Here is a 12,133-nt window from a genome sequence, read left to right on the forward strand (position 1 = left end):
AAACCCCCCCAAAAATGGTCTCCATTCACTTCCATTGTAAGTGCCTCACTTGGACCCTCCATAATGATTTTTATACTATCCCCTAACCCTAACCCTACCCCTAAACCTAACCCTCACAGAAACCTTTTTGCATTTTACATTTTCAAAAAAAAAAAAAATCATCATTTAATATGCCATTTCCCTTGTGAGGACCGCTGGCTGGTCCTCACAACGTAGGTGATCTCAGGTTTTACTAAATGTCCCCACAAGGATAGTAAAACTTGTACACACACACACACACACACACACACACACACCCCTCAACCTATCTTCATCTTATGATTCATCCTCTTCTAGGAGCTTGGGAAGGGTTAAGCAGATTTGGAGTCAGTCTGTTCTCAAAGTGTTAAAACAGATTGGACTCATTTTGTATGTGTGTGTGTGTGTGTGTGTGTGTGTGTGTACAAAGAAGTGTCTGACTGTCAGATTAATAGAGAAAATGATCTTCGCTGAGCTCATTTCTCCCCTTTGGTGCAATACACTGACACACACACACACACACACACACACACACACACACACACACACGCACACACACACACATTTTGTTTCTCTTATAATATAATATAATATAATATAATATAATATAATATAACATTATGTACCAGCAAGGTAAACAGGTTATGGTTTTACAGTATTACACCTTATGGTTAGGGTTTAGAAACCCTGTGGTTTCTCTTTCTTCCATGGTACACAAAAGCACAAGTTGTACGTTTTACACAAGCCAACTCAATTTTGCCATCTCGTACTGTTCTTAGAACTTGTCATGAAATTGCGTTGGTATTTACACTGTTGCTGGTGGTGTAGGTAACAGATGTTAATTGATTTCTCACTGATAGGCATAACAAAGGCTTATTTGCTCTATAACAACAAACACTCATAACTTGCAGAATACACTAATCCTGCCCCCTCTCATGGATCAATGGAAAACTAGACATATCATTTTGTCCTCAGATAAAACCCCTAACCTCAGTCTAAACCTCGACCTTCACCTGACTGCAACCTTTATTGAACGGTCTGTATAAAGATTTAACATGATTTGCCCTGAGAGCTCAATTAGGCAGACTGATTTTAAGGCAACCATATGCAGTCTGCAGCAGGTCAGTTAGACATAAAGCTGACTCTTAAAACATAGTCTGTGACCTCACATAACAAAAGATTTGTTCTAAAGCCAAAATGTTTTTGTGCCCCCTCTTAAAATTAAAGGCTCCAATTAGAACCAAAAACAGTTTTACAGCCTCATGTCATAGGACAACCTTTTAAAGTTATTCTGTAGTTCTTTTGAAAAATACCATTGGTGCATTAATGAAACCAGATGCCAATATTGATCTGAAGAACTATAATGCAACATCAAGAATTTTTGTAATCTCCAATGAACCATATAGCCAACTCAAGAAAAGTGTATGAGGCTTCTTTGCTAAACTTTTATTTTTAAGAATGTGCGATTTCCAGCGATTGGTACACAACATGTAATCAGCCTGCTGCCAGGCACATTTCAATACAGTTTTTCTCAATCGCTTTGGCTCATTTTTTGAAACAGTCTTTACATTCTCTAAACTGTAAGTGCAATTGTCACAACTGTTTTATGGGACATCACAACTCTATTGCATGTCTGCATAATGTAGTAACTCACCCAACACATTTAATTCATGCTTCAAAACCTAGTTGTTGTGTCAGTAAATTGGCCAATGCCACCAAAATGAAATGTTTTTTTGTCATCGTGTGAGCCGTACTGGTCAAAATGTTTAGATATTTTTTCACCATGGCAGTCACCCCTGGAAATGTTTGTTATATACAAATTAAATTTTTGTTCTACTTTTTTGTTGACACTGACTGCTTACTGTACTATACAAGAATGTCAGTTTTGTCTAGATGAATGTTATTGTGTATCACACTGAGCTTTTTACATACCGATTTCAACAGTAGGTAAAAGTTTACTGGGAAAAGACAATACTGTAGTACACAGAAAAAGAATATGCACATTTGTATGTATACAGTAAATTTAGTTTTGTAGCAATGTGTTACATGTAAACAGAAAATTCACATTTGCATGTCCATTTTTACACATTTCTTACATGTAAATTAATATATAGTGAACAGAAAATGTAGTTCTGTAAAAAACTATCAATTGTATCTCCTCACAGTACGTAACACTACAAGTTCCCAACTTCTTGGTAGACATCCTGTCGCTCTTGTTGGTCTGGCCAGAGATTTAGCAGACATCACAAACCTTCCATGTCGTAGATATGTATGAAATATACATGTATGTCTGACAGATTTTGATAACTGAATGGATCATTTTGCATGTGACGGCTCACACAATGAAAGAATGTTTACAAGTTGTGAAGAGTATGACAATTTCACTGAGAATCAACTCATCAGTTTTGATCAGCAAGCCATGTGCATTTAGATATTGTGCAAATTGTAGACAATTACTCTTTTGCACACATGTTCCAAAACATGTGCAATTTGCTTAAATGAATAAGAAATTAAAATCTGGTGTGAACAAGATACAAACTGAGATTTGAGATCAGAGATTTCAACTCAATGTTTTGAAAAAAATAATTCTCATTCGAGAATTGAGCCAAAGTAATTGAGAAAAACTGTAATAAGAGTAGTCACCTGTTTGTTTGACCAATTTGTTAACAGATGCTTATGTTGAATTGGATTAATAGTAAAATTGTGCTCTAGAGGATGAATTAATACCCAGACTATCTCAGGGATTGAATTGAGAGAGGGGATATTATCGTAATAAGTTGGCCCAAGGTGGCATTCAGCATCCCGGGCGCTTAGAGCTGCTCCAGGGTCACAGAGGATATGGTATAACCATGTTCAGATTAATTAAGGAGGTATTAGTCAGTTGGGATTGAGGTGGATTCTGAAGCGATTTAGGCTGCATGCGTCTCAAAACGTCTCCATGAAACCACATGTGATAGTGATTTCCAGGACCAAAGGCCTCTGTGAAATGAAATCCCAATTAAAAGCGGTACAGCAGCACCGGCGCCCTTTGGCCCATTTACCCTCTGACATTATGAGCCCATTATCACATACAGTGTCTGATCACCAGTCCAAATAGCACACAATAGGGAATAAAATACAAAGTATATTAAAACAGGATTTTAGCATATAAAATAGTGACACTTTACAGGTAGTCCCATAATAGTTGGGTGCTTGGAAAAATGGATGGATGGATGGACTATATACAATATGGATGAATGGATGGATGGATGGATGGACTATATACAATATGGATGAATGGATGGATGGATGGATGGACTATATACAATATGGATGGATGGAAGGATGGATGGATATTAATATTGTAATATTGTAATTTAATATTGTGTTGGTGTCACTGCTGACTAACATCACTCCACAGGTAAACCCACATCAGGTGCAAAATACACCATAATACCCATCTTCAGTGATTGCATGAGATTTTAATGAAATAACCTTGTTGCATGCCAGCCACAATGACAGTTAATGTGTTCCTCAGTTTAGTCTAACAACCTGATCATCCAGTCAGTCACCTCCATGAAAAACAACCCCCCACTAAGTGGCTAATGACCAAGGCATATAATCCCCCTCAAAACAAGCACAAAGATGCTAATTGAATCTCTCTATAAATAGGCTTGACTTCTGCTGCTCCTCCTTTGCTAGAATTGGCACCAGTAACCTGGAAGATAGGAGTATTTCATGGGCTCACCCATATCCTACCGAGAAATCAGACAGACTATTGGTACATTATATAACAGGTGCATCCTCAAGTCAGTCACAGTTTTTTCAAGGCTGTAACGCTTTGGTTTAATCGAATCAGTTAGAGTATAATCCATCTAAGGAGCAAGGGTGAGGTTCGTAAAGACCTAGCTTCGTTAGGTCCTGGCGCGCTTTGGAGACGCTTGCGCGCAATGGTGCTTTAAGGAGAGTTTTACGCACTAACCAAAACCTGTAACTTCCTAAATAGTTGCATCAGAAAGAAGCAGACCAAGTCATGTTTCATTTACCGATGTTCACACCTGATCAGGTGGCTCGAGTCTGTGAGAATCTAGAGGAAACCGGAGATATCGAGCGCTTGGGGCGCTTCCTCTGGTCCCTGCCCGCGGCCGTTCCGGGCTCGGCCGGCGAACTTCTCAACCGCCACGAGTCGGTGATGCGAGCCCGAGCGCTCGTCGCTTTCCACGGAGGGAATTTCGAAGCTCTCTACCAGATCCTGCAGACTCACCGCTTTACGCGAGAGTCCCACGCCAAACTGCAGGACCTGTGGCTGGACGCGCACTACCGTGAGGCGGAGCACCTCAGGGGGAGGCCGCTGGGTCCGGTGGAGAAATACCGCATCCGTAAGAAGTTTCCTCTTCCTCGCACCATCTGGGATGGCGAGCAGAAGACACACTGCTTTAAGGTGAGCCAAACTGATCAAGAAATAAGATCAAAAGATTTAGAAGTAGTCAAAGCGATTCAACTCTCGTTGATTTGTCATTAAGACTTGTGTCTCTATTTTTAAATGCAAAAAATATTTGTTATACAGATGGTCCAGAAGTCCACTAGTGAAAATGTATATTTTTCCTTAAAAATAGATAAGCTTTAAAAAAAAAAAAAAGTAAGAAATGTCACACATTACACCATCAACTAACGATTTGAGTGAAAAATGTAACTATAGTAAAATAATCATATGAATTTCAGAATTTCTCAGAAGCTAACTGGGTTGTCCCCCTTTTTGCATTAATAATTGCATGCTGATGATCCATGTTATCCCAGCATGATGTTTCAAGCAGCATCTTGTGCTTCTATAGAAGCGAGGCAATCTTACTTTACACACAAAGGAATTAAAATAGTCACAAAAATGTCACAAATTTGATTACTGACCAAATACAGAGTCTTAAATACAGAAGTTCTCAAAGTCTCTGAAATGAAAAATTAAACTTTCAATAATGACCGATTGCTTTCTAGTTGGCTGCATTGTTTATACACTGTAAAAATGTTTTGGCACTTAAAAAATGGTCGTTTTTAATTGGTTTTAATCAAGTGACAAATATGATTTAAAATGCCTTAGCCAACCTGACACCAACAGAAGACATTTTAAGGGCCAGATTATCTAGAAATAGCTCCTTTAGGTAACAACTGTATTTTAACTTCCACAGTGCAAACAAATAAGGACTTAATTGCACTGCATTCTTGATGCAACAATGTAAACACTGCATTAAGCTTCTTCACCAGTGATAGCATGCCGAGACTTTTCAATGCACGCTCATTGTGAAGAGTGCACAAGCTCTTGCACCACATTGAGACGTTGCTATTAGGCTATGTTTCTTAAGCCTCTTGAGCCAAGGACCACCTGTGGCATTTAAGCTCTCATTCCGCACAGATGACTTTCTACCTTTTCAGCTTCACCATGTTCCAGACACCAGTCGTCAGATTAACTAACAATTAAACTGCTTTGCAAAGCTCTCATAACAATTCCTTGAGTCTGTAATTGTTTTTGCTGACTGACTGAATGAGAATTGCAATGGAAAGTGGATAAGAGATTATGAAATGGTCTGTGGATAAAGTGTAAGGGGTGGTGTCACTTTATGAAGGTGGTCAATAGTTACTACCACAGGAAGTGAACCGTAATTGCTGTCCCTCCAGCAGACAGTAAATGAGATAATATGGTAAGTGGTTCTCTGTAGGACCATGGCATGTACCAATCTGGTGGCCAACAGACAAAAGCAGGATTGAGTCCTACATTTTAAGCCTTTCTTAGACAGAATTCCTTCAGATCAGGGTTTATCAACCCTTTTCTGTCTCAGGGACCCCCAACCCAGACTCTCAGCCAACCTCTTATCTAGAACTGCTACATTTTCTAAATAACACTTTATAACAAATTTTAGTATTAACATTACATTATGCCTATGATTCCTTGCACCTCTGTATTTTTTGACAGAGAGATATAGTTTAACGAGTTTCATGCCCTACCAAAGCAACCATACCATCTAAAGATGACATAAGACGTTGTTTATTTCGACAGTAATTTTGTAATAAAAAGCTGTAGAACAAATCAACCACATTTAGAAATAAAGAATATTTAGAACATTTAGGGCTCAGTGTTTTAATTATTAGTCCAGGGACACCCTGCAGAACCTTCATGGACACCTAGGGGTCTACAGATATCCACTTGAAATGTTTGTCCTGCAGGTTATAGTGGTCTATAAATACTTCCTTCCCAGAAGACTAGTTATTTTGAATTAGGCTTAATAAGATATAATGCTATTAACCTTCTTGAGAAGATTCTGGAGGACTCTCTTAACAGTGAAACCTACATCCTGATTTTTTTGTTTTTGTGATTCAACCTAATTTTAATCTGTTGTATTTTCCAGGAGAGAACCCGTAGTCTCTTGAGGGAATGGTACCTGCAGGATCCCTATCCCAACCCTTCTAGAAAACGGCATCTGGCTCAGGCTACAGGTCTCACACCCACTCAGGTGGGCAACTGGTTCAAAAACAGAAGGCAGCGAGACAGAGCAGCATCTGCTAAAAACAGGTACACATACACTGTACAATAGCAACATGGTACAACCAATACTAACAAAGAGACCACACCCATTTCTTCAACCACACACCCTCTCTCCTAAACTCTGCCCTTCAAGGACAGATCAGGTCCGCATTTTATGCATGGTATTAAAAAATTGCTTAAAGCAGCTATAAGGCCATGGCACACTCACAGTGAAGTGCTTCTTTGTTTTTCGCCCAGAGCCCAAAAAGAAGTTCGAAACAGCTGAGCAATGGCATACTGTTCGCGAACATTCAGACACCGGCCACACCACTGGGGGAGGCATTTAGATGTACATTTAAATATGAGGACGCTCAAGACCACATGTAAAACATCAACTAATATGACATTAAATGACTTAATGCCTCATTCTATGAGTAGAATTCACATGAGGTCAGTAAAAGAAGCTGTTTTAACTACTCAATGATGATTTAAAGTAATATATATGCAGTAAATAATGTGTAATTTTTAATGTTTACCTTTTGCATATACAGTATGGCGCTAATGCGCTAACATGCTATATGTAGCCATAATATGCATTGATTACACTCTGTTATTGTAATTTATGATGACACAGATACAACTGCAAAGATGTGTGTATAAAAGAGTGTTAATGGGCAGAATACAGACAAAAGAATTATGAGAAGCATATCTTACTTTAAGCAGATGTGTGAATGGCTTTCACTGCAGGCGGCACATGAGTGAAGCAGCATATCAAACAACAGAGTGAATATGCACTTAAAGTATTTAAATAGATTGAATTCCTTTTGTAGACTTTGTAGAAAAAAATTGCATGACGTGTTTTTAGAAAATGTCTCTACGTAAATGATCCTACAGATGTAGGTAAATTTGCACCAGCTCGCTAATGACATTACAAGTCCCCGCACATTCCTCATGCATTGTTTTCACGTGCAAATGAGCTTGAGATTTGCAGCAAATGTTTGCCAGAAGTTTGCAGCTCTTCACTGGTAGTGGTGAACCTGCAGCAAACCTTTGGCGACAATGAAGAATTTGCGGTAAGTTTGCCAGAATTCTCTATGTTTGTTAGGTTGATCTTAACTGGCTGAACAGAAGTTAGTTGTCGGCCTCAAAATTGGTGGAGCTGCAGGTCACTGGTGCACTGGCGAGCTGTTACGAGAAATTTTGTTCTAAATGATGTCACATCCATTCGTTCTTCGATTTCCTATGAAGTGTGTCCTAACAAGGTACAACATGATAAATCAACAACCCTGATAGCACACGTACATCACCCAGATGTCTATTTATTGTGTGTGTTTACATCTGAAAGACATATTTTTTATGTTGTTTGTTCATCTGCAATACGTCTGTAAGACGAAGGTCAATAAGTATGACTTGGATGTCAATAACACATTCAGCAGATGTCTTTGAGACGTTTATGATTTAGAACATTTGTAAATCTGATATTTTTAATATGTTTATCAGATGTTAATTAGATTGAGATGCTTTTCAGATGAAAAGATCTGAACTGGACATCTCAGAGATGTGCTATCAGGGAAGCTATCTCTTCCATGTAAATCCATCCTAACCAGCAATGAGCTTTTTTGAATGTTGGTTGTTTCTATTTCTGTGGCGTCACACTGGGTAGCCCCACCCACTTTTCCACATAACTGTACAATAAACATTCAAATATCTTCTGATTGACTGTGTCAAGTCACGCAGAATTTTCACCATCAGTGTTGACAGACAAATTGACTGTCACTGGAAACTTGTGGCATTGCACAGGGTTAAGACACTGTAGCTTTGACTTTCAAACTCTGTCAGCTCAAGCAAAGTGTTAATTTTCTTTCTTTCTCTCTCTTTATTTATTTTTTTATTTTTTTAGCAGACTGCAGCAAGACCCCTCCCTCCTTCCATCAGGTAGCTCTCCGGAATGTTCTTCATCAGAGCACAACCCCCATTTCCAGGGCTCCTCCACACGACATCCTGGCAGCCCAGAGAACAGTGACTGTAGCTCGGGTAGAGGGCCGATGGGGACCGGAGCCTCCACATCAGATATATCAGTCAGCAGTGACAGTGAGTTTGAGTCGTGAAGAACGCCTGGAGCAGCCCTCAGTACTGCACAGAACTGATGAATTGAAAGCTTATAAATGCACTTAAAGGAATGACTGACCACATCTTTTAAATCTGCTTAAAAAGGGACTATTTTTCCACGTGATTTTGCTGTTTAAAACAGATTTATTTTATTTTTATTATCAAAGCAGGCACATTTGGGCTCTGAGTTTTCTGGGAAAAGTGAAATAATCAGAAGTTAATGCTTTCTTGAATGTTTCATTTATGTTTTGTTTCTTCCTTACCAAAGAAGACCATGCCATTTCAAGGCTGATGACTAAACTGTGCACTTGAAATTGACTCCCAACGGACCTCTTAAAAGGCATGTGCCAAATAAATATCAATCCAAAAATCGATTATTCATTAATTTTCTTCTTTTTTTAATCAGTTGAATACTCAGGTGTCACAAAATATGAGACATATCTTGCATGAGGACATACTGTATAATGCAGACTGTGTATTTGAAGTCTAGTCTGACCCTTGCAACTACTTCAGCACATGGCATAATTTTCTTAATCAGTATTTTTGTCTTGTTTTCCACTATAAATAATTTTTTGTTGTTGTTGAAACCTATTAAAAAAATAAACTTAATTCAAGATATGTTCTTTGAAAACAAGCGTTAATATCTTATGCAGTTTTGCTTCTCAAGTAGATTTATCTTGTTTTAAGGATTTATATATATATATATATATATATATATATATATATATATATATATATATATATATATATATATATATATATACACTACCGGTCAAACTTACTCATTCTTTATTATAATTTTTTTTTTCACATTTAGAATAATAGTAAAGTCACCAAAACTATGGAATAACAAATGGAACTATGGGAATTATGTTGTGATTAAACAAAATCCAAAATAAATCAAAACTGTGTTATATTTTAGCATCTTCAAAGTAGTCACCCTTTGCCTAGAATCTGCAGACATGTACTCTTGACATTTTCTCAACCAACTTCTTGAGGTATCACCCTGGGATGCTTTTTAAACAGTATTGAAGGAGTTCCAATCTATATTGGGCACTTATTGGCTGCTTTTCTTTATTATTTGGTCCAAGTCATCAATTTCAAACATTTTTTTTTTTTTGTTATTAAATTTTAGTTTTATAATGAAATAAATTAATATGTTGGCACAATTATATTTTTGTCTACAAAACTAATTTCAAACATTTAAGCATACGCCTTCAGATCAAAAGATTTTTAAGATCATGTGAAACATTTCAGTTAAGTGTTTCAAAACTTTTGACCGGTAGTGTGTGTATATATATATATATATTATTATTATTATTATTATTTATTATTTTTTTTTTTTTACTGGAAAACAAGACCGATTAAGAAGATTTTCCCCCACAGTTTATCCAGACCATTATTTCTCTAGTCTGGAGAGCCAGGACTTTCATAGCACTATAAACCTCATGTTACAGTTTTTCCTTTAAATGTGAATACCATGAAAAAGTTCTAATTATCTTTGTTCTTATTTAAAAACTGGTTTACTTGCATGTCCATACAAAGAAACATTGAAAATGAAAGTTACAAGTAACTTACTGCTATATGTTTTTGAAAGCATATAGTTACATGTAGTAACATGACAAATGTATTGGTTTTATTTTCTTTTTGTGGGTCAGTGACGATATATAGCAATTGAACTGTTTTACACAGAATATAATGACAATCTGAATTAACATAGATGAACTGAAATTTTAGTGAATTAAATATTAAGGTGATGCTGCTTTACTTGAAACATGTCTCCCTAAATCATCTTCTATATACCCTACACAAAGATGATACTGACTTTCTTTTCTATATACCAGCAAATAGCGTCACTCAGCTTGGTCTCAAGTCATTTTTATGTGCCTGCATTTTAAGAACAATGTTATATGACAGTCCATCATTTTTAATTTCCATATGCCCATATACTCACCGAAGTTACATGAAAAAGGGAACTTATTGTTTTTTTGTGTCTGTTCTTTGCCATTTTGAAATAAATGAAATTATTTTTGAAATAAACAAAACTTTCTTAAATTGCCAAACATGGTGCAGCCTTTAGAGACCCAATGACCCCAACTCTCAGCCACCCCAGAGACCCCAATATTAAAGGTGAGATTTTCTTGGTAACATTTTATAATAACTTTTATTAAGAACATAAACTAAAAGAACTAGGCTACATTAGCCTGTATACATATAATGCTTAGCAGATCATTAACAAAATTTGTTTAGAAAATTTGACAGACCTAACTGACATTTAATAATTCACAGGATATGAATGTTGATATCAACAATTAAATTTTCACTAGTTAAAATGCACATTTTTGATGAGTAATGTAATTATTATAAAAAAAGTGCTAATTTTTTATATCAGTAATTACATTTGCTCTTGTGAAAAACATTAATTCTTGATAAAACAAACAAACAAAAAAAAAAAAAACCTTGATGTAATTACTTTCAGAAATACACATTGTTGATTTAAAAAATGGCATTTTCACTGGAAATTTTTTTTTATTATTGATATCTGTATCAAGAGATGGGAACTCAAGTTAGAGACTCGAACATGAGTTGCACTCAAGTCGCATTTTAATAAACTTCAGACTCAACCTAAAATGACTTCAGACTTGAGTCGACAAAAGGACTTGTGAATATTTCAAAAATGACTCGAGTCTTTTATCCTGAATATTAATATCTTAAAGGAAGAATTTGTGTTTTATTAGGGCTGTTCCAGTGGCATTGTTTAACCACTGCTGCTGAATGGTGTTATACGGTGGTGGAAGGGCCGGGGAGGGAGTGCGCATAATTTACGTGATTATTGCGCATCAAACTTTAAAAAGTGCGTAATTGAAAATGTCTTTGTAAAATGTCACAAAAAAAAAAAAAAAAAAAAAAAAAATCAAATATATATATATATATTTTTTTACTAGGTGAAATAAAAAAAAATTATATACAAAGTGTGTATTTCTGAGAGTGAAGATACCCTCTTTCATATCAAGAATTAACATTTTTACTAGTGCAAATGCAGGGTTGGGGAGTAACGGAATACATGTAATGGGATTACGTATTTAAGATACAAAATATAAGTAACTGTATTCCACTACAGTTACAGTTTAAATCATTGGTAATTAGAATACAGTTACATTCAAAAAGTATTTTGATTACTGAAGAGATTACTTTGCATTTTATTGTCATTTGTTTCATTTAATATTTAGTCCTTTCAGATGGAAAACATTTATACATATAAATGATGTGATCCAAAGTGCATTTGAACAGTGGTGAAACACTTTCTTATGATGTGTTACATTCATACGAGCAGACAGAGAAGTAAGTTTGAAGTAAGTTTGGAGCAAAAGAAATAGAAATAAACCTTATGTAAATTGTCAGCTTTACGCTAAGCTAAAATGCTATTTCTAGCCATTTTACATGCACGTTACCAGGCACGATCATATTTTTTTATCAAGAAAATTCACGTTGGATCATAATTTCTTTTTTTCTAGA

The 12,133-nt window shown here is 36.2% G+C and overlaps 2 protein-coding genes across 3 annotated transcripts in view; both read left to right on the forward strand.

The window, feature by feature from the left end:
- The window catches only part of LOC127448926 (beta-1,4-glucuronyltransferase 1), a 171,772-nt gene that overhangs the window by 25,264 nt on the left and 134,375 nt on the right, over positions 1-12,133 (forward strand). The window lies entirely within an intron of this gene.
- On the forward strand, positions 3,839-9,204 carry LOC127449077 (homeobox protein SIX6-like). Of its 2 annotated transcripts, none has more exons than XM_051712228.1 (3): positions 3,839-4,438; positions 6,393-6,556; positions 8,409-9,204. In XM_051712228.1, exons 1-3 carry the CDS (start codon positions 4,031-4,033, stop codon positions 8,614-8,616), a joined length of 780 nt encoding a protein of 259 aa, XP_051568188.1. In that variant the 5' UTR covers positions 3,839-4,030; the 3' UTR covers positions 8,617-9,204. The 2 variants fall into 2 exon arrangements, with proteins under 2 accessions (XP_051568188.1, XP_051568195.1); XM_051712235.1 differs by having other exon boundaries at positions 8,412-9,204.

This window comes from Myxocyprinus asiaticus, chromosome 1, assembly GCF_019703515.2.
Source record: "Myxocyprinus asiaticus isolate MX2 ecotype Aquarium Trade chromosome 1, UBuf_Myxa_2, whole genome shotgun sequence".
Classification (NCBI taxonomy): domain Eukaryota; kingdom Metazoa; phylum Chordata; class Actinopteri; order Cypriniformes; family Catostomidae; genus Myxocyprinus; species Myxocyprinus asiaticus.